The 24,025-nt window shown below is 39.2% G+C and overlaps 1 protein-coding gene and 1 pseudogene across 1 annotated transcript in view; one reads left to right on the top strand and one right to left on the bottom strand.

Moving 5' to 3' along the window:
• Positions 1–322: 322 nt before the first annotated feature.
• On the top strand, positions 323–5,478 carry LOC109246618 (tubulin alpha-1 chain-like; annotated as a pseudogene).
• Positions 5,479–10,665: 5,187 nt separating this feature from the next.
• The window catches only part of EMCN (endomucin), a 102,751-nt gene continuing 89,391 nt past the window's right edge, over positions 10,666–24,025 (bottom strand). Inside the window, exons 11-12 of the mRNA XM_019415832.2 lie at positions 18,451–18,524; positions 10,666–11,219 (exon numbers count right to left, since the gene is read on the bottom strand). Coding sequence (XP_019271377.2) covers positions 18,490–18,524 — 35 coding nt within the window. The 3' untranslated portion in view covers positions 10,666–11,219; positions 18,451–18,489. The remainder of the gene's footprint in view (positions 11,220–18,450; positions 18,525–24,025) is intronic.

Raw genomic sequence — 24,025 nt, 5'->3', positions numbered from 1 at the left:
CCTCGTCTTGTAACTTCTTCTAATTAGTTAGTTATTAGTTAGTTATTTTGTATCTTCAAAGTTTTGGTTCAACCTTAAATGTTGTCTGAGCAGCTCCAAAATTGAGAACCTATGAATGCAACACATCTTACATTATTATGATTAGATAATGTATATTCACAGCAGGATCCAGGAGTGAGGTTTGTTTTCCCTGGAAGGGTCTTTGGACAATTCTGCTGAGGCTTCTTCCTTGTGGAGCTAAATGCCATGCTTGGAGAGAAAAAGCCGTATGCTATTCTATTCCAACAGGCAGTGCATGTAACAGGTGATCTTTACAGCAAAGATGCACTTAAGTCATCGGAGCTTGTACATTCATGGGAATTTTTGCCTACCTGAAACTTTGCAATGTCTTCTAGAGAGTAGTGGAAACCTGCCTCCTAATGTCCATGATAGGAAAGTACAGACTGTAATTGGTTATTATTGTTGTCCATCGCCTTGGGATAAAAGAAGCAGGAAGATTACCTCAAAAGACAGATCCAGTGATCTGTAGACCTTGACCCTGGATTAATTAGTTTTCTAAAATCCAACCCTTTTAAGATTGGGGCAGAGTGGGATGAGTTCCCAAAAATCTCAGGTCTTTGAAACAATTAAGGAAAGAGACCCAGGTGAGTGGAGTTTGAGAATCCAGTGTAGGTGATAGTTGATTATTAATTAATATTAAGTTGAGTAGAAAGATGAGTGGATTTTTCTGGAAATCCTTAGAGTGATGTTTATTTGTTAAGGGAATGAACCTTTTATTGCTTTAGTAAAATTCCTTATTAATTAATTGGGCTCAGCAAGGAAGGGAATCTTTTTTGGTTTTTGACCCAAAGTACCCTCTCAAATAGACCAAGACATTAGTCAAAATATAATTCTGTGTCATTAAATTGTTTCACTTGAAGGCTGCTGTTCTAAATATCAAACTCACATACATTCCTTTGGAAATAACTGTGCATTTTCCCTTCCTCCTTGCATTAAAAAAAGTCAAAAAGCAAAATAAAAAAAACATATTCATTTTCATCTTCCCTTAACTGTTTCTGGCCCCATAACATACTACTTGCCTGAAATACATTTAGAGTTTCCTCAAAACCTATAGAAAAAAAGAGGCAAAACTCTTCCAGGATATGGCTTCTATTTATGCTGCTACCTTGTGTACCTAATTACTTGTCTGTATTAGCTCTCTGCTACATTTAATTTTTTTGTTGTTGATGTTTTGAAATTCTTGTTTTTCATGCCTGGGTTATAAGCTAGGCATTGTGTTAAATGATTTGCATGCGTTACTTTGCTAATCTTAATATGGCCATTTTAGAATTGAGAGGCTAACTCATGGAAGCTAGACTTACGCTCCTGTCTAACTCAGAGCTCATCGTTTATTCCACCCCTGTGCACAGTCCCCACTGAATGCCACTTGGAGCACCAGTAGTGTCACGAAACACTTGGTGCCCATTTATTTCATCACTTCATCCCGCCTGCCTGTATTAAGCAGTAGGAAAAAAAAAAAGCCCTCCCCTTTAAGCTATCTGTCTTCTGTTATGCCAGACAATAAATTTATGGACAAAATGATCACTTATGATGTCTTTTCATCACTCCTGTGCCTAAAATAATACTTCGGGCTAGTAGGTGGAAATAAAACTTTATCGATGGTAACAATGGTGATAACTATTAGCCTTTGGTATTAATAGCCAATTGCAATTTCTGCTCTGTTCCCACACACATGTCTTAAAGCTTCAACCTTTGAAATCTTCCCACACTTCTCAATCCAGACAGTTCGACTTCACTTCCACATTTCACACTCTGAAACTTCACAAGAGTGGGAGGCACAGCCATCGAACTTTTCTTTCGAAATAAAAATTCATGCCATTTCTGGGGAGTGGGTCGTATCCCAATAATAGGATGGAGGGGAGAGGGAGCATATTTTTCTAGGATGCCACAGTTTCCTCCAATACTTTACTGATTCGTAATTCTTAGGTAACAGAGGCATTTATGGCAAACTGCCTCTTGCAGCCCTCCCATGACCAACGGTGGTACCGCACTCAGCGAGTAAGTGAGCTTTGCGGCAAAACCAGAGAAAACCTCATCTGCGTCTCCTCTATCAAATCGCCTGAGCTCTTTGAAGTAACTCAATGGCATTGCAATGGGAACAGCGATGTCGTAGCTGACAGTTTTTTTTTTAAATGCTTTCATTTGCTTTAGTTTTAGTTCCAAGCAAGATGCCCTAAATCCTGCACAGTGTGTACACTTGTAATTTCAATGCAGCATTATTATACTGTACTGCAACACCAGCAGAAGACAGCCCTCGCTCTGCTGATATATTGCCAGCACACCAAAAAAGCTCGACCTGTATGAGAGCACATGCCCGCTCTGTCTCTGTCTCTATCTCTCTGTCTCCATCTCTATCTCTCTGTCTCCATCTCTCTCTCTCTTTCACACACACACACACACACACACACACACACACACACACAGGCTTGGCTTATATTTGTGAGCACGGAAGTGGACAGACATCACAAACACCTGATACTAGAGGAGGTTAATGAAGACCGGGCCCTAAATTTGAGTGTACAAGTGAGGTTTTGTACCTTAAAACGTTGCAAACGTTATCTTGTTTAAGTGTGCTTAAATTGAAATGGCCCAGGCTTACATTTGGCGGACAAAATAAACACGTACCCCAAATCGAACAAATCTGTATTAAAAAAAATGTTTTCTCAAGTTAATCATCCTTATTGCCTTTTGCCCCATTCTCAAAACACATCCCTGGGCACCTTTTGGGATGAGCACTGGGTGTTGTATGGAAACCAATTTGACAATACATTTCATATATTGAAGAAAAAAACACATCCCTAAAACCAGTGCTAGTCAAAATAACTAATCATAAGTGTGGCATGGGGCATTGACTTATAAGAACAGATGGCCTCACTTTTGTCAGACATTATCCCTTCAGGTGCTGGATCCTAGAAAGATTTAGGTCCCAGGGGAGGGACCCGAAGAGCTGCTCTGGGAGGGAATTGAAGGGGGGGGGGGCAGTAGACTTAGGATAGCAGCTATTTATGAAAGATACTGAAGCACTGAAATATTTTAATAGCTTATCAGATAAATGTTAACCTCACTACAAGCTCATTTATATTAAACGGTAATATTAGAGTCATGATGCTTAGAAAGAGAAGGTTCTAATCTAGTTGTAGAACAGAAGGGTTTAGGAATTCTTCCAGGTGTTGGAAAGGGATCTCAGTCTTGCCAATTAATGTTGAATATAAATATGAGTAGTTCTAACCCTGGTTGTTACTAGGAAAATCAAGAAGGGAAAAAAGTTATTATATCTTGTGTTTCCATGAATCATAATCTAATTTAATTATCTCCATGACCCTGTAGGCCTGTATTAGTTTACCAGGGATACCATAACAAGTACCACAGACTGAGCGGCTCAAATGAGAGAAATTTATTTCCTCACGATTCTGGAGGCAAAAAATCCAAAATTAAGGTGTCAACAGAGCCGGTTTCATTCTGAGACTTCTTTTCTTGGCTTGTAAACATTTGTCTTCTCCCTGTGTCTTCCCATGGTCTTCCCGGTATGTGTGTGTGTGCATGTTTGTGTGTGTGTGTGTGTCTCCTAATTTCCTCTTCTTATAAGGACACCGGTCACATTGGAGGAGGGTCCATCTTAATGTCCTCGTCACTTTAATGATCGCTTTAAAGGCCGTATCCCCAAACACAATCACATTCTGGGGGTACTGGGGGTTAGAACTTCAATATACAAATTTGAGGGCACCACAATTCAGTCCATAACAGAAAGGTAATAATATAACTCCTCTTTTTAGAAAAAACTTTATAGAGTCAGTGCATGACTTACCTCAACTCAGCTTGTTAGGGACGTTAACTGGGACCCGGTGTCTGCTCCTGTTGTTGCCCGTGCCTCCTAGTCTGTAGCCACCACGCACAACTGCGTCACTATCTACGTTGGCCAGGCTGGTATCCAGATCAGCAATGTCTACTGGAATTCTATTGCCTGCAATATGGCATCCAACCCAATGGCCAGATGCCAATTGACAGAAGATGACTCCTTAAACATCTTCTTCAGTGAGGCAAGTGTGTGCCAGAGGTAGTGTTTATAGACCTGGAACCCACAGTCATTGGTGACGTTTACACTGGTACCTACTGCCAGCTATTCCACCCTGGACAGCTCATCACAGGCAAGGAAAATGCTGCCAATAACTATGCCCAAGGGCATTATACCACTGGCAAGGAGATCATTGACCTTATCTTGGACCTAATTCAGAAAGTGGCCGACAAGCACACAGGTGTTCAAGACATCTTGGTTTTCCACGGCTTTGGAGGGGGAACTGGTTCTGCGTTCACCTCCCGGCTGATGGAATAACTATTGATTATGGCAAGAAGTCCAAGCTGGAGTTCTCCATTTACCCAATCCACCAGGTTTCCACAGCTGTAGTTGAGCCCTGTAACTCCTATTCACTACCCATGTCACCCTAGAGCACTCTGTGCCTTCATGATAGACAAGAGACCATCTAAGACATCTGTCATAGTAATATCGATATTGAGTGCCCAAACTACACTAATCTTAATTGCTTCATTAGCCGGATTGTGTCTTCCGTCACTGCTTTCCTCAGATTTGATGGAGCCCTCAGTCTGACAGAATTCCAGACCCACCTGGTATCCTATCCCCACATCCATTTCCCTCTGGCCATATATGCCCTTGTCATCTCTACTGAGAAAACCTACCATGAACAGTCCTCTGAGCAGAGACCACTAGTATGTGAGTTGAACCAGAAAGCCAGATGGTGAAATGTGACCCTCGCCATGGTAAATACATGGCTTGCTGCCTGTCGTACCATGGCGATGTGGTTCCCAAAGACGTCAGTGCTGCCATTGCCACCAACAAGACCAAGCATCCCCTTTGTGGGCTGGTACCCCACTGGCTTCAAAGTTGGTATTGATTACAGGTCTCTCACTGTGGTACCTGGTGGAGACCTGGCCAAAGTACAATGAGCTGTGTGCATGCTGAGCAATACCACAGCCTTTGCTGAGTCCTGGGCTCGCCTGGACCACAGGTTTCACCTGATGTATGTATGATTTATTCACTGGTAAGTGGGTGAAAGCATGGAGGAAGGAGAGTTTTTTGAGGCCTCTGAGGACATAGGTGCCCTGGAGAAGAATTATGAGGAGATTGGTGTGGATTCTGTTGAAGGAGAGGGTGAGGAAGAAAGAGAGGAACACCGTTTACCATTCCTGTCAGCCTTGCAGCATGTCCCTCTCAGAACTTTAGCTTCCACATTAGCTGACAAGCGTTAAAGGTTTCTGGTTTGATTGTCTCCAATTTTCACTGTGATCACGTCTTATTTTTCCATGTGTACCTGTCGAATTTTCCTATCATGTCTCAAAGTAAAAGTGTAAGAAGGAAAAAAATATTAAAAAGTTTACAAAATAGTTTTAAAAGTCAATTTTATTAAGGCATATTTTATACTTAAAATTATACCCATTTAAAAATTTTTTTAACGTTTATTTATTTATTTTTTTTTTTGAGACAGAGAGAGACAGAGCATGAACGGGGGAGGGTCAGAGAGAGGGAGACACAGAATCTGAAACAGGCTTCCGGGCTCTGAGCTGTCAGCACAGAGCCCGACGTGGGGCTCGAACTCACGGACCGCGAGATCATGACCTGAGCCGAAGTCGGACACTTAACCGACTGAGCCACCCAGGCGCCCCAAAATTATACCCATTTTAAATGTGTAGCTTGAGTTTGGGCAAATCTGTACACCATCTAACCCACACCACAATCAAACTACAGAAATTTCTATCATCTCAAAAAAAATTGCCTTGTGCTTGTTTCCTGGCATTTCCCCTTCATCCCTGGCTCAAGACTGACATTGGTTTGATTTCTTTTCTAGTGTTTCATATAAATGGAGTCATAAAGTATGCACACCACTGTCCCTGGCTTCTTTTTACAGCATAATGCATAGTGTTTTTGAGATTCATCCATTTTGGGGGACGGTATGAGTAGTTTGTTCCATTTGATTGCTGCGTGGTAATCCATTGTATGATTCTACCACCATTTGTTTATTGTTTATAGCTTTTGGCTATTATGAAAAGAGCCTTTAGTTATAGGTCTTTGTACAGCCAGGACATGTGTTTTCATTTCTCTTGGGTAAATATATAAAAGTGGAATGCTTTGTCATATGAGAAGTAGGCATTTAACTTTTAAAACTTTCCTTTTTTCAAGAAGAATCTGCTAAATTCTTTTCCAAATGGTTGTATTATTTTACATTCCCACTAGCAGTGTATGAGAGTTCTAGTTCCTCCATATCCCCTCCAACACTTGGTATTATTGGCCTTTATGATTTTAGCCTTTCTTGTGGATATGTAGTGGTATCTCATTGTAGATTTAAAATTGCATTTTATTAATGACTGAGTTCTAGATATAAGCCATTTGTCAGACATATGTAACTCCCATGTTTTCTTCTATTCTTTAGTTTGCATTTTCAGTTTATTAATGCTCATTCAAAATGCAGAATTTTTAGTTTCGATAAAATTCAACTTATCATGTTGTTTTTAGTTTTGGCCTTTTATGTCCTATTTAGGGAATCTTTACTGACTATAGAAAGCAAATGTTATATATCTGGATGTAATGTTTAAATTTTTTTTTAACGTTTATTTATTTTTGAGACAGAGAGAGACAGAGCATGAACAGGGGAGGGGCAGAGAGAGAGGGAGACACAGAATCTGAAACAGGCTCCAGGCTCTGAGCTGTCAGCACAGAGCCCGACGCGGGGCTCGAACTCACGGACTGTGAGATCATGACCTGAGCCGAAGTTGGACGCTCAACTGACTGAGCCACCCAGGCGCCCCTCTGGATGTAATGTTTAAGTTGTGACACATTTCAAGTTGTTTTGTGTGTGGTATGAGGTAAGTGTTGACTTTAGTTTTTTTATGCACACGAGAAAACTATTGTTCCAGAGCCATTCGTTGAGAAGTCTGTCCTTTTTCCATTGAATTAATATAGCATCCTTGTTAAAAATCACTTTTGTTAACTAATTTTTCTCATGATTAAGGTTCACAGCATACTTCTTTGGGGGCATCTGTATCATTTTATATCGGATGATGAATATTTGGAACTTTACGTTAATTTGTTATTTTGTCCTGTTTTGTTCTCTTTATAAAAGATTGTCAGACTTTGTCCTGGGAGACCTTTAAATGTGTTGTGCTTTTTTCATTCTTTTGGGATTGCTTTTAGGCTGGGCTAGGGTTTATCTAAAGCCACCTTTACTCTATAGGTGTTTTAGCACAACTATACTAAAGTGTGACTCTTATGGGCTTATTAATCAAGGTGATCAGTGAGGATTTCCCAATATCATTGGTCATTGAATGTCTTTCTTTCTTGAATGTCTTTCTACCCTTTATGATGTCTAGGAATTTTCAGCACACAGCTCCCCCCCCCCCCTTTTTTTTTTTGCCTGGTTTCATGGAATTTCACCCTAAGTGTATGCACAGTTTAATATCCCATTATCAACAGATACAGTGTCACCAAATGCAGATTTTTGGAGGCCTTTATGTAGCTCCTTCCTGTCTGGTACTCTCCTCCACAAATTTTGGCTACCTTAGTCCCCTTGCTTCAATCTATGTGTCCTCAACTCACTATGACTCTCAGGTTCTACTTAGGGGTCCCCTCTATGCCACTGGTCTGAAATGTGTCAAAGTCAGGACTTCATAGGACTCACAATTTTGTCTCTCTATTCTTAGGGATCATGGTCCAGTTCTGCCTTTTGTCCATTGTCTGAAACAGATGTTTAGTTTTTTCAATTGTTTATAAGGGGATGATAAATCTGGTCCCTGGTTTTCACTATGGCAAGGGGTATAATGTTTTCACCCCTTTTTATAGATAAATAAACTGAGATTAGAAAGATTAAGTAGTATAGTGATGAGGAACAGGGATTTGGGATTTAGGTTGGAATCCAAAGTTTTGCTCTTATCTAGTTGTACAACCTTAGGTAAGTTATTTAACTTTCTGTCTTGGCTTCCGTATCTTTAAAATGGATATGTTTTTGTTTGTGCTTATGACAATAACAATAATAAGCAAAACATAATAAAAGGTTAGAAGTTATTTCTTACTATTATTGTGAGGATTAACTGAGATGATGAATGTGCAGTGTTTAGTATAATGCCGGACACACAGGGAGTCTTGGATATGGTGTTAGCTAACTAATGATGTTAGTCCATGATCACTGCAGTAGAATTCTGACTTCAAGTTCAGGAATGTAACATCGATGGACATGATAGACGTTTTTCCATTTTCTTTGTCAAAACTGTTTTGCTTTTAAAAAGTATCCAGAACAAGAAAATATATCCAGGGCCACCTGTAAGACAAATCCCTTTGAAGCAAGGACAAAGTATACTCATTTAATGAAACACGAGAAATCTGGTTTGTATTTGTGGAGAAATTTTTAAGGAAAGATCCATGGATCATCCATCATAAATTCTTAGTTCAAGGTAACTATTATTTAATTAACCACAGGTGATGGATATCTTTAATATGGGTCATTATTAGCAGTTTCATAGCTTTGAGACTAGGATCACCCAACACATAACTTTTAAAAGGACATTATCTACTTTTCTTTTTGGAACCCCATAAAATCTTGCATAATCACAAGTAGGGCTCAACAGAGAAAATCAGGGAAAGCAGCATGTTCATTGTTGAAGGTTTGTCCATGTCCTAAGTTGATCCTCATGATGGCAGGTAGACAAGTAATAAGGCATAGATTTGTCAGATGTGTAATGGAATATTTCAGCTCAGCAAGGGGGAATTTAGAAGTCTCTCCCTGCTGGCTGATCACCGGCCCTATGTCGTCCAACAACATCTGCTTATTCTCAGATGACAACAGTGCCAGTTAATTAGCACTTGTTTAGGTTTTGACTATTGATAGACTTAAATTATATTCATATTGCCATGCAGAACAAAAACATAGAAAGGTTTAGCTTTGATATAAATACAGCCTTTCCTTTGCTGCAGTGACATTTGAACTACATATCAGAATAAAAAGCTTACAATAAGTCAGGCATAAAAAGTAGATCATCTAAATCAGATAATTAAGAAACATCTGATTAATGGCAATTGTGGCTTGAAAACAAAACACCCTACTTTAACAGAACCTTAAGTTGATTTATAAAAATGTAGACATTACCTACGAAAGAGATTGATGCTGTAAAATGCCACTATTATCTCTGCAAAGTCTTCAATCCTCTTTTCACTTAGGCTGTTTTAAAGATTTAATGCTATATTTGTTAGTATAAAGCATATTCTTTATATGAAATTCTTGAACTAGAACGAATTTCGTTCTTTTATGACCATTAAAAAGCTTTCCCTTTTCTGCACCTTGTAAACTCTCTTTCAACAATACTTATGAAAAGTCAAGAAAATGGTTTTTCTAGAAACCAGAATAATATATCACTTGTAGTCATTTAAATCGCAGAAAAGTTTGTTTCTTTGCGGTACATTTTGTGTAACAAGGTTTCTGTTGAGAGACTCAGTAGAGCGTTCTATGGGTGTTGGGATATTTTCTTTCGGGAGACACTGCTCTACTCATTGCTGTTCCCATTTAAAGGCTCGTAGGTTAGAGTTGACCATGGGCAAGGCATCCCTCAAGGGAGATGCATGTCAGAGATCCTTGGCTTTTTCTCTACCTTCGTGCTTGCTTTTTCCCTGCCCTCCTCCCCCTTATTCTCCATGTCTCTTCTCAGAGAAACACAAAGAGGCATCATTCAATAATATGTTTGCTTGGTGTCCTTGATTAGACATAATCCAGACATCAGGAGGCTAAAACCAAGATGATTATTTATATAATTCTTAAAGCTGGAAGTGTTGAAATACACTGTAAAAAAATGAACTTTTAAAAAGCAGTTTTAAATACAAAATTCTGTCTCTATTACACTGCCCTCACAACACTAAGGTAATTTATCATGGAAAGCAGCTTAGGTAATCATAAAAGTTAAAGAGCTTCCTGCCACTGGCAGCGCGTTAGTTCCAAGGCTTTCCATAGAACTTCAACCAATATGACATTTCGATCCCTTGTGTCCAAGAAGTGGTCAAGGTTGATCAGTCAGCTTTCAACAGAAGAACTGGCTCCTGATGGAGGGCAGCTATAATCATAGGTTTTTATTTTTTTTGTTTTTTTTTTTTGTTTTTTTTTTTTTAGGAAAGTGATATACTGAGAAGTCATATCATAGTTACGTATTTATGAAGTATTGGTTTGTACACACTGGACGTTTGACAATGATTGCTAGAACAAATCATTACATTTCTAAAAAAAAAAAAAATTTAAAAATGCACAGACTCTATCAACCAAATGGATTATAAAAAGTCTCACTCCTGTTATCATCTTAATGAATGCAGTACAGAGTGTCATAAATGCCCTTACATCCTTGTCACATAGTGTGAATTACAAATAGAAAAACCAAAGAGATGTTAAATTGACTTCCCTTTAACGGAGTCTGATATGTGAATCCTTTGTTCCTTTCTCACTTATTGCAGATGTCTTTCATTAGTGAGTTCTCATGTTCAAATAATCAGCACCCAAATATTCAAAATTATGGGAAGACAATACCATTGCCATTTTCACAGTCACATTATGATATTTTAGTGTGTTGAATATAGTAATTATTTATTAAAAGTAACACATGAAAATATGAATAAAATACCTTTATGTACAAAGTGGCATGGCATGATTTCTACCTAACATTTAATAATACACTTGCAAATTGTCCCTGCATTAACATAGTACAAAACAATAAATACAAACATTAGGTAATATGAGAACACCAAGAAAATAGGAAAGTCTCCACGGATAGGAACTGTCGGCTCTGGAAACTTTCAACTCAAGGGAAGGTCATGTCATCAGGGAACCCACCTACCTGGCTGTCAGGTTAGCTGCTCACAAAGGTCCTTCCTAAAACTCCCAAGCATGTTCTTATAAAATGTAGTAATGTGCTTTTCATGTCACAAATGACGGGGGAGGCCCGGGCTTCTTCGGATTCTATGAAATTATTGCATGCCATCTGGACATCACTTTATTGGGACAGGTGACTGGCAGACTGGAAAGCAGGACTGGACATCAGGAAAGAGTCCACGAAGCTTTCTCCCTTGCTACCCCTGGAGCACAGAAGCTGAAGATGAAGCCTGTGGGGGGAAAAAGTTCAGACTGCAAGAAAGTGAGGAAGTAAAGATGCCGGAGGGACCATTTCTTGTTAAGAAATGTGAGTGACTTGCTTTTTTCCACCCGATGGAATCACTTGACTGTCTCACAAGCACTTCAAAGTCAAGGTGTCTCAAGGGACAACACTCTACAGTAGCCTGACCCCCACCCCAGCCGTGGTTTCCCATCTCCTGGTTTCGGCTACTTGCAGTTGGCCTCGGTCCAGAAGGAGAGGGTCCTCCTTCTGACCTATTGATCAGAAGGTCAGTAGCAGCCCGAGGCTACATCAAAACACCTATGTTGTTCACCTCACTTCATCTCATCAAGTAGATGATTTTTATTATCTCACATCATCATAGGAAGGGAGTGTATAGTACAACAAGATATTTTGAGAGAGAGAGAGAGAGAGACCACATTTACCTAACTTTTATCACAGTTTATTTTTATAATTGTTTCATTTTGTTATTCGTTAATGTTGTTAATCTCTTACTGTGACTTATTTATAAATTAAACTTTATCATAGGTATGTATGCACAGGAAAGGAACACAGCATGTACAGGGTTTAGTCCTATCCGTGGTTTCAGGCATCCACCGGGGTCTTGGAACATGTCCCCCATGGTAAAGGGGGGCTACTGTACTGCCAGCCAAACCTGTTCCCTCTCACTGCACAATTCAAATCTCTGCTCTAACCTCCATGACCTACCCAGGTACTCATGCTGGAAAGGTGGGCACATCTAGACTTGTAATCTTCCTCATTCCCCACTGCCCACATTCAATCAATCTCCACCTCTGGAAAAGTTCACCTTCCAGACTTTTCTCTACCCCGTTCTGCTTCTTCAGCTCCATCCCTACTGTACCTGGAGAACTGGCGAAGCCCTTGTGCCTTTCCTAGGGAATATTGCAATAATTTTCTAACTCTTCTGTTTCCAGTCCTACTCCTTACTCTTACCTCTCTTGAATTAATCTTTATTAAACACTCCGTGATGTGTCTCAAGCACAAATATCATATTCCTCTTCTGATGAAAGTCCTTAACTCTACCCAATCATTAATGGGAGGCAGTTGGCGGTCTGTTCCTTGGGGTGACAACGTGAGTAGACGTTTATTGGCCACTTTCATGCTTTGCTGCTTGCTGTGTGCTTATTAGGGTGAAATGTGAACAGACAACTCTCCAATTCTCCTTCACAAGAAGGAGAGCAGGAGAGCCAGGGCTTTATTTGATCACTTTGGGATTTCTTCTTTGCAATGCAGAAACAACTTTCCGTGTTGGCCCCCAAAGGAGCAGGAGATGGGGGCTTCTGTGCCTAAGTGGGAAAAGGGGGGTGTGGTCTGAGCTGGCAGGGCTTAGACATTGTTGTGCTGCTGATGGCAGTACTGGTGGTTCCCGAGAGTCTGGGTGGGGTGCGCAGTGGTGCCAGCGGTTAGAGACCTGCACCCTGCTCGCTCATTCATGGCATGGTTGGTGGAAGCAGGGGCTTTGGTAGGGTTAGTTAGTTACACTGCTGCCTCGCATGGGGGCAAGTTAGACACTGGTGGCCATAGTGGGGAGTGCTTTGCAGAGCAGGGAGTGGTCACTGGATCCATGCCTTAGGCTATGGGAAGGATTGTAGAGCAGAGTACTTCTGATGTCCTCTAGAGCATCTGCAACCGATAGATGGTCCAGTATACGGTAGAGCGTAGCATAGCTCTGGAAAGAGCACAATGATTCTAGGCATGACTGCAGAACAGACTCCCCTCTCAAATTTGGAACTCATTTCCTGGGTATTTTCCATCCAAGTTTGCAGGAGGGGGAGGTCTCCCCAAATGAGAAAATGTCTTGATGGCAGTAATCAAGGAGGAAAGAATCTGATTTTATTCTCCTTAGAAAAAGTATTTCATTTTCACTTTCTGAAGTCCTTGATGACTTACCATGGGAAGCAAGACCTCTCATGATCTGGGGCCCTCTACTGCTTCAGCCTCATTTCCCAGCCTTTGTGGCATTGAACTATGATTCTGGACCAGTGCTTCTCAAGTTATCTAGGGTGAAGGACCAGATTGGTTTCCAAAAATTTCTAACTGGCTGCAAACTGATATTTCGAAAAATACAACAGGAACAGAATGTTGCAGCAATATCAGATTGCTATGACGACTTTTAAGGGCTCATTCTCAGTTTCTACACTTAATCTCACCACGGAACAGTGTCAGCGGTTCACTGACCTAGCAACAGATGTGCACAGCACAGCACAGCACAACGCTAACCAATTATTTATAATTTCTTTTATATTCACGCAGTTTCTTATCCTGTAAGTTTCAGCTCAGATACCATCTTTTCTAAGCAACTGGCCATTAAATTTCAAGGTCCCATGTTTAACTTTACACACCACTGTCTTATTATTTACCATATTAAAGTCCAATTATCTTCCTTACATGTATTGCTCTTCACTTCTATAAGCCCCTTGAGGACAGCGACATGTCATGAGCCTTTTTACACTTGTCCTTGAACTTGGCAAAGAGCAGGGTCTCTGTCATTTTTTGCTTAACTGACCCATACTCCTCTGTAGGTGAGTCCCCAGGTAAAGTCAAAAGTTTGCAGCACAGACCATCTAGGTAAACACCTGGATTCACGTGAGTAAGATAATGCTCACGATTAATACCATATTTTTTTCAAGAATCAGCAAGCAATATGAAAACAAACTGGAGTTTTGGTCAGAGTATATTCCACATTGAAAATCTTTCTCAAGAAATGGGTTTTGCTTCGTTAATGATTTTTTCCATTAGTTGGCAGTTTCAATTTGAATGTCTACACCAATATCAGTATTTGCTTCCTTTCCAACATTATAATCTCTCTAAATATAGTGTGTTGTCTTCAATAATGATAATGCGAGACTTTAAGGTCCTTAATATAGCACAACGCTAAAATTTTATAAATTTATGATTCTGATAAAGAATAGAATGATCACTTTTGTAATAAAGTATCATGATAGATTCTTTACCAACGCTGACAATACTTTATAAACAAAGAAGCAAAATAGGCTTAAAAGAAAAGATCTTTCTATCCTGGTTTTATAGATGTGGAGCCCAGTGCAAAGCATTATTAAGGAGTTTGTTCAGGGCCATACCTAGGATCAGAAAATAAATCTCTTTCATGATTTTTATTTTTAGTCCCAGCTATTTCATCTTAAAATGCAACAAAAATAATTGAAAAACATGCTAAGCTCTTCTGGAAGTTCACAAAGGTGCTTTTAGATGTTCACGGTACCATTGAGAAATGACAGAAAGAATGAATTGTATCTGGGAGAAAAATGAAAATAAGTAACATTCCATAATGCTGAGGGTCTGTGGGATGAGACTCTCATAAAGTCACTGGTCTTTCCAGACTTTTGGTTCTTGATCTGAAACTCCCACCACTTAAACTGTCAGGGGGCTTGGAACAGAATGGAGGGGGAGCCTGCTGGTGAGGGAGCATGCAGGTAGCAGGAGCTGCCTGCCTTCCTCTAGCACAGAATTGGTGGTGGAACAATCAAATGCTTTCTGTTCAGTTTTAAATTTGTCCCCTCCCCCACTTAACCTATATCTTGGATGTGTTTGCATGTAATTAAAAAATCATCTTGAGAATTACTTTTGCTAAGTTATATAATGTCATTGATTGCATGAAGCATAATTTACTTGAAATTTCCATACCATTAGACGTTTAAACTGTTTCTAAATGTTTGCTACTATTCTTTATATATTAATCTTTAGTCACATTTCAAATCATATCCTTATGAAAGTTTCCTAAAAGTGAAGTTACTGGGTGACCAATGTGAATCTTTTAAGTCCTTTAATAAAAATATTACCAAACTCTTCTTCAGAAAGATTAATCGAATTTAGATTTTCAAATGCAGCATATGATATTATTTGCTTCACCAGTATGCTTTTTAAAAATTAGAAAAAAAGGTTTAATTAAATTGAAGGTTATAATTTTTTTGGTCTTAATTCACATTTTTTAAGATTTTATAGTAACTCTTCTGTAATTTTATATTATCATTTCTATTCCTTCCTCTATGAATTGCCTGTTCCTAGCCTTTGCTCACTTTTCTATTTCCTAATCTGTATAATGCCTTTGGTATATTTAAGAAGTTAATTATTTGGTCTCATGTTTTTGACAAACATTTTCCCAATTTGTTTTTTGTTTCATAATTTTCTTTATGATAATTTTTTTTGTGCTTGGAAGTTTTAAGTCATGATGTGGCAGAATTCCTATCTTTTCCATTGAATTTCCTTATACTGTTTTATGTTTTAAAAAATTTTAATCAGTTACTTAATAAAACATACATAAATTCTTTTACTCTCTCTTTTTGCATAGTTCTTTTTATACATATTTCCCCATAAAGACATTACTAGCTAATGTCCCCACCTCCATGCTCATTATTGACCAATTTGCTCAGACCATTTGTTGGCATCAATAACAAAAGAATGTACTTTGCCTGTTCCACGTTTTTGCATAGAAATTTTGGGCTTAGCAGAAGTTCTTTGTGACAGCAAACCCATTCCTCTAGCTATGTCATCCTTACCACTCCCTGTTGTAAGAGAATTAATCTCAGAAGAAGATAACAGAGCACATTTACATTATAAATGAGCCCACATATATCTAGAATTGCATACCATTAATATGTTTCTAATCTTTGATTCTGGTGGCCTTCAAAATTTAACAGAAATTATTTCCACATTAATAGCTATTTTGAAGGTGGTACCAGGTAATAGATGGGACCAAAGTGATTTATATAGGGAAAGTTTAAGCTGATGTGATCCTTTTCTTACTCTTAAAAAGTTATGATCCCTAAATGGAGCAATCCATCTGCAGTGAAAGGATAATATTTTACTGGAGCCCTTACCAATTTTCCTCTTGTTGGTATAAAATCTCCGAGATTTTAAAATCTGTTTGAATTGTTGAATCAGTGTCAATCATGCTCACACAGCTTTTAATTTTTTTTCTCTAATTATTATCTTATTTCTTGTATGTGATTTAATGTTACCACTAGGCAAACTTTGGAGAGGGCAAGAATCATAAGTTATAAGTATTTTGGAATTCTTCTCTGCCCTGCCAAATCACATTAAATATAATGCTCTGCACAAAACAGAGGATTGATATATGAAGCAGCAAACATTAAGTTTATCCAGAATTTGATTTTGAGACGAAAGATTTTAACATTGTGAACTTTGCTACTCCTCCACAGTTCCAAAATTCCCCACTTCTTTTCCCAAAGCTTCTGGTTCTGATGACTGCATTCCTATTTATTCTGAATCTCTTGAGTTGATATCTGATTTCTAATTGATAATCTAGAAAGTCATTGCTCACTGGTTACTGCGTTTAAAGTACAACGATTGCCAAGAGAAATAGACTGAAAAAAAGTTAGACAAATAGTCGAATTGATGTGTCAAACTTGTTTCTTCCTGTTCTGATCTTTACTTTTCAGAACATGGTTATGTAATTCCAAAATTACAGAGACGAAAGACAAAAGCTACTTATTTCTGAGAATTTAAAGACACGAAATTAAAGGCTAGGAATATTTTTTTAAAGTATAAAAAATGGAAAGGAATCGGAACTGGACAAAAGTTTATTTTGTTGAGCTTGTTTGGGTCACCACTATCCCTCACTTCTGTATACCTTTTCTTTCCAACTGAAAAGAAGACTTTGTCTTCTGCCAAATTGGACAGTTGGTCACTAAGAGTTGAGCATTTTGATAATTTAGAAAGCATCTTTTGACTAGCCACAAGGTTGCAAAGGAACCCTAGCAGGCATGAGAGGAAGTTTTCCATGTACTAGATAGGTTTGGACCACCTGCCTCCACAAACTTCTTAAATTTCTCAGCTTCTCCAACTTTGCATCTAAAAATGTCCATCGCGAAAGGATAGGCAGAATCTCAGATTCTTCTCTTTCTAATCCACCCTTGCTGGCTAGAAAGGGATAGAATCTGACACTGGTGTTCACATCTGGATGGCAGTCCTCTGTCTCCATCTCCTGCTACTGGCTGGAGAAATGTGGCAAGCATCATTTATTCTACAAGTGCTCTCTGAGTGTCCGTGACAGCGCTATTACTAGCTGGGTAGTAGACATAGGTAGTGGACACGAAAATAATATCCCTTCCTCTGGACACCACCCAGAGTGCCTACCATCGTGGTCAGGTCAATTCTGGGCATATGCGTATTTGTTTGTTCTTTTGCTTTTTTACTGTTAGTTGCTGAAGGGTAAATTCTTCTGCAGGTTCTAAAAAGCATCAAACGCTAATTGTGAGGGCACTTAATCAATGCATCTTGTGAAAACTAAACTAAAATAGGAAGAAAATCTTCTTACTCAATTCTAGGAAAGCAAAAGACAATCCCATGCTAAACCAAGAGGGTTGATTCTAGCAGGCAAGAAACTGGCCTGAGCTGTTTTACTGAACGAGGAAATGTATGTGCATTGCACGGACTCCCGGTCAAAGCACAGAACATACGGAGTAACAATGTCACTCGTAACCATAGTTTTGAGAGGTTTCAATTATTTATTGATTCACAACTGCTGCAATGAGATTGCTCATTTGCATCTGTTCTCATAAAGACACTGGCGGGCTCTGTGTCTCAGCTAGTTATTTAGCAACACTATGCCTTTGTGACCCGCTACATACCAGAAACCCCAGCTGAGACTACCTTTTTGGAACACCTTGCTTGAGGTGCTTTGTATACACACCCATGGTTCCTGCACCCACAGGGAAAGGATGTCCCGGTGCAGTCTTTACAGAGGGAGGACAAATGGACCTCCTACCTCCCTCCTCTGAACCCCTTGCCCTCCGCCAGTCTTTGGCTGGGATGCATCTCCTTACGTTAGCGCAGCTGCTGTATCACATCTTTTTCTTGCAATAAACTGAAAATTTGTAAGCATTGCCATTCTGGGTCCTTTGAGTCTCTGTTAACAATAGAACCCTGTCTAACTGCCACTGTTAGTGTGCATATTCTGACCGAGGTAAAGGCAAAGTGCATTTACGTGAAAACATTGCCAATAGGCAGAGTGAATTGTAGCAGGCAAGGCAACTGGAAGAATCTTCTACAGCCCCCAATATATGCAGTTCTCTGGCCAATCTTCTTAGAGTTTGTTTTTAGACAAATAGATAATGATGGTCTCCCTGACACAAACCATTAACTTTTCAGCTTGTAAAAATCTTTCGAGATAATCTAAGCTACAGCACTCTAACAAAGCAGATATTAATGAACATCTCACTGAATGAAATTAAAAAAACTTACATATTTATTGCCCAGGTGTGGAGAGGATTCGTCAAGCTGTCAGTTCTTGGTTTTTCCTTGTGCAGAGTGCTCACCTACAAACAAAAGAAATGTTTTGATCCCTAAGCTCAGAGAGTGAATAGGGATGAAAATAAGGTTTCTTGGCTTGTTTTTTATTTTTCAAGGAAAGTCCAATTTCCCGGCAAGAATGTCATTAAAGCCACAATCTGCCTCTTGGTATCGCCTGGAAATTGTTCACCAAGATTTACGAGCTTTGTTCCACCATCATCTGTTTCCACCCTAAAGGAGCAATGCTCAACTAATTCTCTGGGAGCAGGGGTTGTGAGTCAGGAAGTGATAATAAGAGAGGCACTCTCGGGAATGAGTTATAGTTTTTTGCTTGTTCCTTGAGCCTAAGCAAAACTGTATTATATATTTAATTTTTTTTTAACGTTTATTTATTTTTTTTTTTGAGACAGAGACAGAGCATGAACGGGGTAAGAGCAGAGAGAGAGGGAGACACAGAATCGGAAACAAGCTCCAGGCTCTGAGCTGTCAGCCCAGAGCCCGACACGGGGCTCGAACTCACAGACCGCAAGATCGCGAGATCGTGGCCTGAGCTGAAGTCGGGCGCTCAACCGACTGAGCCACCCAGGCGCCCCTGTATTATATATTTAAACTGCCATTTTATCAGGAAGACATTCTAGGGTCCTCTGTTTAAAGAGTTGGGTAAGAGTTTTGTGAAAAGGAATTTGGAAGCCAACATAAACCCTTTGGTGATATACAGAGCAGTAGAGGGGCTTTAGTCAAAATAACAGTGTTATTCCGTCACCCAATATAAATATAAATATAAATAAATATAAATACATATAAACATAAATATAAATACAAATATAAATATAAATATAAATACAAATATAAATATAAATATAAATACAAATATAAATATAAATATTGACCTAGGATAATGGGAAGCAGAGGATCCCAAGTACTTTTACATGCCCCTGAATTCATTCATGATCAACACACTGCACGCTACCTGCATCTTTCAGGCAGATTCAAGTATCAACATCAGTCACACTATATAAAAGCGGTATGGGTCAAAGTCTCCAGCTTTGAGAATAAATGTCATTGTTTTGCTCCAACTTTTATCTGTCTTTTAGAAACCTGTCTTCTGGGAACTCCGTTAATGTCACCTGTCACCAGCACTATCATGGTGGTACTAAATGGTGCCAGAGACCAACGAGGAGAACAACCCGGGACTCCCTTTCAAGAACCCCTTAGGTGCCATGCTCTGAGAAATCCCGGGCACAGAGCGACAGCCCTCCTAGCCGCTTTCCAGCACAACTCTGTGCTCACTATTGTTATTTTGCAAAAAGCACAGCACCTCCTGCAATCCGTGACTATGAAGTACAGGAATGAGAAGTGAACAAAATAAAAAAATTATTGAACCCCTACTGTTTGTCAGAGTCATGTCAGGCGAAGCTTATGAAAATCATTCCAATTCTTTTTTTAATTTGTTTTTTACATTTATTTTTGAGCAACAGAGAGAGAGACAGAGAGAGAGAGAGAGAAAGTGTGAGTGGGGGAGGGGCAGAGAGAGAAGGAGTCACAGAATCCGAAGCAGGATCCAGGCTCTGAGCTGTCAGCACAGAGCCCGACTCGGGGCTCGTACCCACGAATCGCGAGATCATGACCTGAGGCAAAGTCGGACCCTCACCTGACTGAGCCACCTAGGTGCCCCGAAAATCATTCCAATTCTTAATATCTCCCTCCAAGTTCTGTCTAACTGGGAATAGAAAATACGAGAAAGATTCAGTTACAATATGAATCCAATAGGTTATAATAATGTCTTTGGTAAAAGCAAATGAAACACGCACCTACAAAAGAAACAGCTGGAAAGAGATACACCAAGCCATTAATGATTGTATTGTGTTGCGTTTCATGAGACCTTTTTAATTCTTTTCTATTCTCTAGTTTTCTCTATTCTCCATTATGCAAAATGTGGTCAAATATTAAAATGGAAGTTTAAGGGGCTCTTGGGTGGCTCAGTCAGTTAAGTGTCTGACTTCGGCTCAGGTCATGAGCTCACAGCTTGTGAGTTTGAGCCCTGTGTTGGGGTCTGTGCTGACAGCTCAGAGCCTGGAGCCTGCTTCGGATTCTGTCTCCATATCTCTCTGCTGCTCCCCCACTCATGCTCACCCTCTCTCTCTCTTAAGTATGAATAAACATTAACAAAAATTAATAAAAAATAAATAAAATGGAAGTTTAAGCCATGAAGAGGTATTTCAAGGCAGTGATGCATATTGATTTGCCAAATGAAAAAAAAACAAGTTTGGAAGAGGAAAAGACCATGTACACCTAGAACAGTCAAGGGAGGCTTGATGGAAATGCAGGGTATGGGCAGATATTGAAGGGCTAAGACAGAAGCTGAATCGATGTATGCCTTTCTAAATCCGTTCATCTTTTTCCTCATCTTCACACTTTCTTTCTTTCTTTCTTTCTTTCTCTTTCTTTCTTTCTTTCTTTCATTTGTAAAAATAAATAAGCAAAAAAAATGACTGCACACTTAAGGAGTAATTACCATAATATACTAATTAGTGTTAGTATACTAACAATATACTCATAATGTGTCATTACCGTAATGGGGAAGTGGCAGGGGGTGGGGGAGAGAAGGGTTGACAAAAGGGAGCAAGACACCATCTCCTCCTTCAAAAGAGCTTGAGTTCAGCAAGGAAGACAGGGATGGGAGATGAATAGTGCCTGGAGAATATGAGTTAGTACGTGGTTCACAAACTAAGCAAGAGGAAGTCTGGTGCATCACGAAATGCCTTGTAAACATGCCAAAGTGAACTTCATCTTAGATAATACAAACCTAGCAGTTTTCTAAGCAGAGGAAAATTATGAGTTAAGATCTGCTTTTTCTTCTTCCAAATGGTTCAATGTCAAGTAGTGCTTTATTTTTTTACATTTATTTATTTATTTTGAGAGCGAGCGAGAGAGAACAGAACAAGCAGTCTGTGCTGTCAGTGCAGAGCCTGAGGTGGGGCTCGATCTCATGAACTGTGAGATCGTGACCTGAGCTGAAATCAAGAGTCAGACATTTAACCAACTGATCCACCCAAGCATCCCTCAAGTAGTACTTTAAAATGAAATTCAAAGACACTATGCTTTCTTTCTTCTGGGAAGTCATATATTCTTTAAGGAATTTTCTTCATAATTCTTACAGTCTTTAATATTAAAAAAAGGCAATGTATATTAACTTTCTGAGATGTGATATAAGTAGCAATCGTATTTAAAATGCATTATGGCACATATGTATATTTTGCAGTCAATCATGGTAATGTTTAACTTGGCCAGATTTCTTACTAAAGCTGAGTGGGATCTTGTATGTTCTCATAAAGGGTTGCCTGATCTGCTATATTTGGTGCTCATTTCTTTCTGAAAGCAGATTCTTGTTGTACTCTAGCAGACTTTTTCTTTTACATTGAAGAAAACTCCTAATTTAAATAATCAAATTGCAAACATTTACGGGTTACCTTTTCAGCAGAAGAACCTACTTGAGAGAGTACATATTTAAAGAAAGCAAGAGGTGTGGATGGATAAACAACATGGCCTAATCAGAGGAGGCTTTGGAGCAAGGAACTGTCTTATTAGGAGAAAATGACCAGAACAATAACTATGGCTCATGGAGGCTTCTGGAAACCCAGGCACTTTAGTATTCACTGGCATTTCCCCTGAAGATGGGTTGCTACAGAGCTTTGTTTCCTTGGAAACATGATTTATTGACCTCTAAAATGGCACAGTTTATTCTGAGATATAATACCAGAGTTTATAAATTAAAGTACTGACTAATCCAATGAGTTCTTATGGCCATTGAAGCTCAAATTTCATTTTGTTACCACTTAGGCACATTAACACTGTATTTCTTAGGCCACAGAGCAAATAACATGAAATGTAACAGTCAGCAATTCTGAGTGGTGGGTAGTCAGATATTCGTTCTATCAAATTATTTTCTGTATTTTTCAGATTTATTAAAACTTTTATATAGGAGATAGTGGAAAATTTGGCTAAAGGTGTGCATTTGTACCAAACCTAACCATTTTAGGTTTTATTCTAGTTACCTTTGAGGAAAAGTGTTACTGTTGGGCAAAAGATATTTGGGTAAAAATAATTATAACAATGTAACTTCTGTTGAGTATTGTGAGCATAGTTTTGTTAAAAAAACATATTTGAATTTAAAAGAGAGTGAACAGAGATTTGTTGATGAGTGTTTCAGGGGCCAGACTGATAAAAATTGTGGTAGTACAAACAGCATTTGGAGATCATTGTGTTTTAGATTATTAATTCTAGGCTATTGAAACAGACTCTGAATGCGCAATTTTAGTTTTTCCCTATCACCAAATATTTCCCATGAAAATCAGGATGGGCTGACCATTGAGAGGTTACTTCATTAAAAGAGGTATGATTCTTAAATTAAGGTTGGCAGAAACAAAGGAACCAGAGAATAGATTTTATTATTTCCATGGTAATACTTCCTCCTTAAACCTGTGACCTAAAAATTTGCTTATGATGAAAAGGAATCTTGGAGAATTAAGGGTCTTCCTAACTACCTCACCATAGTCTATTTCACTGATTAATTACCCTTGTGACAATGTGAGTGGGAGATATCAGTTTATGTCGAATTTTCCTTGGACCTTAAAGAAGAATCACGTATTAAATTTGCAACCAAGAAACGCAAGCTTCTCTGGAGTTTTCCAATCCTCAAGCCTCAATTCTGGTGTCAGTTGTCATTTCCCTGATAGAAATGGGGGGTAGTAGAGCAGGTGGTCCTGATCCCAGCCCTCTCCTCACAAGGATAGCCACAGGGGCTCTACATGGAGGCTTCTTCCAAATGCTTATTAGCCTGCTAACCCACAGCTCGGAGAGCCCCAAGGCTGCAGAGTGTTTTGTTATATCCCCAAGGGATTAAGGAGAGTGCATGAAATTATTGTGATGCTTGTCTAGACACAGGCAGGTTCTGAGCACTTTTCTTGGCAAATGGTGTGATCACCATTTAAGATCCTTATTTAAGACTAGTTCACATGTAGGCTGGTCTTCCCTGACCTGGTAGAATAGGCATAGCAATTTAGTTGAGGCTGGGGAACAACCAGCGGAAAACTGTAAGTGGTTTCCAATTATTCTATGAATGAACTTTATTCCTTTGCCCATTCAGATGGTTACCTCCAAGAGAACACAGTGGGAATAAAGGAAATGTGTACATCGAAGAGTAGACTAGATGCAAGAATGAAGAAGGTCTCTCATAAGCGCAAATGACTCACATGAGGGGTCTGGGCATGTCTGCAGATTCTGGGTACCCTTCCTCAGTTTTCAAGTCTTCTGTCTGCCTGGTGTAGTTTGTTCTAGTTAGAACTTCCTACCTGAAGTTGGGACCACATTCAGCCTTTGATATCTTGCTCTTGAATTGGGACAATATTGGTTGCTTTTTGTTTGCCAAAATTGTTTTTTGCTGCATATGTAAAATGGAGCCGGTCATTCTAAAGCTCTCATGTTGCATACCATCTGTATTCTGTGACTATTTTGTACAGGTGAAACG

Source organism: Panthera pardus, unplaced genomic scaffold (genome assembly GCF_024362965.1).
Source record: "Panthera pardus isolate Hobbes unplaced genomic scaffold, ASM2436296v1 HiC_scaffold_13, whole genome shotgun sequence".
Classification (NCBI taxonomy): Eukaryota; Metazoa; Chordata; class Mammalia; order Carnivora; family Felidae; genus Panthera; species Panthera pardus.
This window is presented reverse-complemented; position numbering and strand designations above follow the sequence as displayed.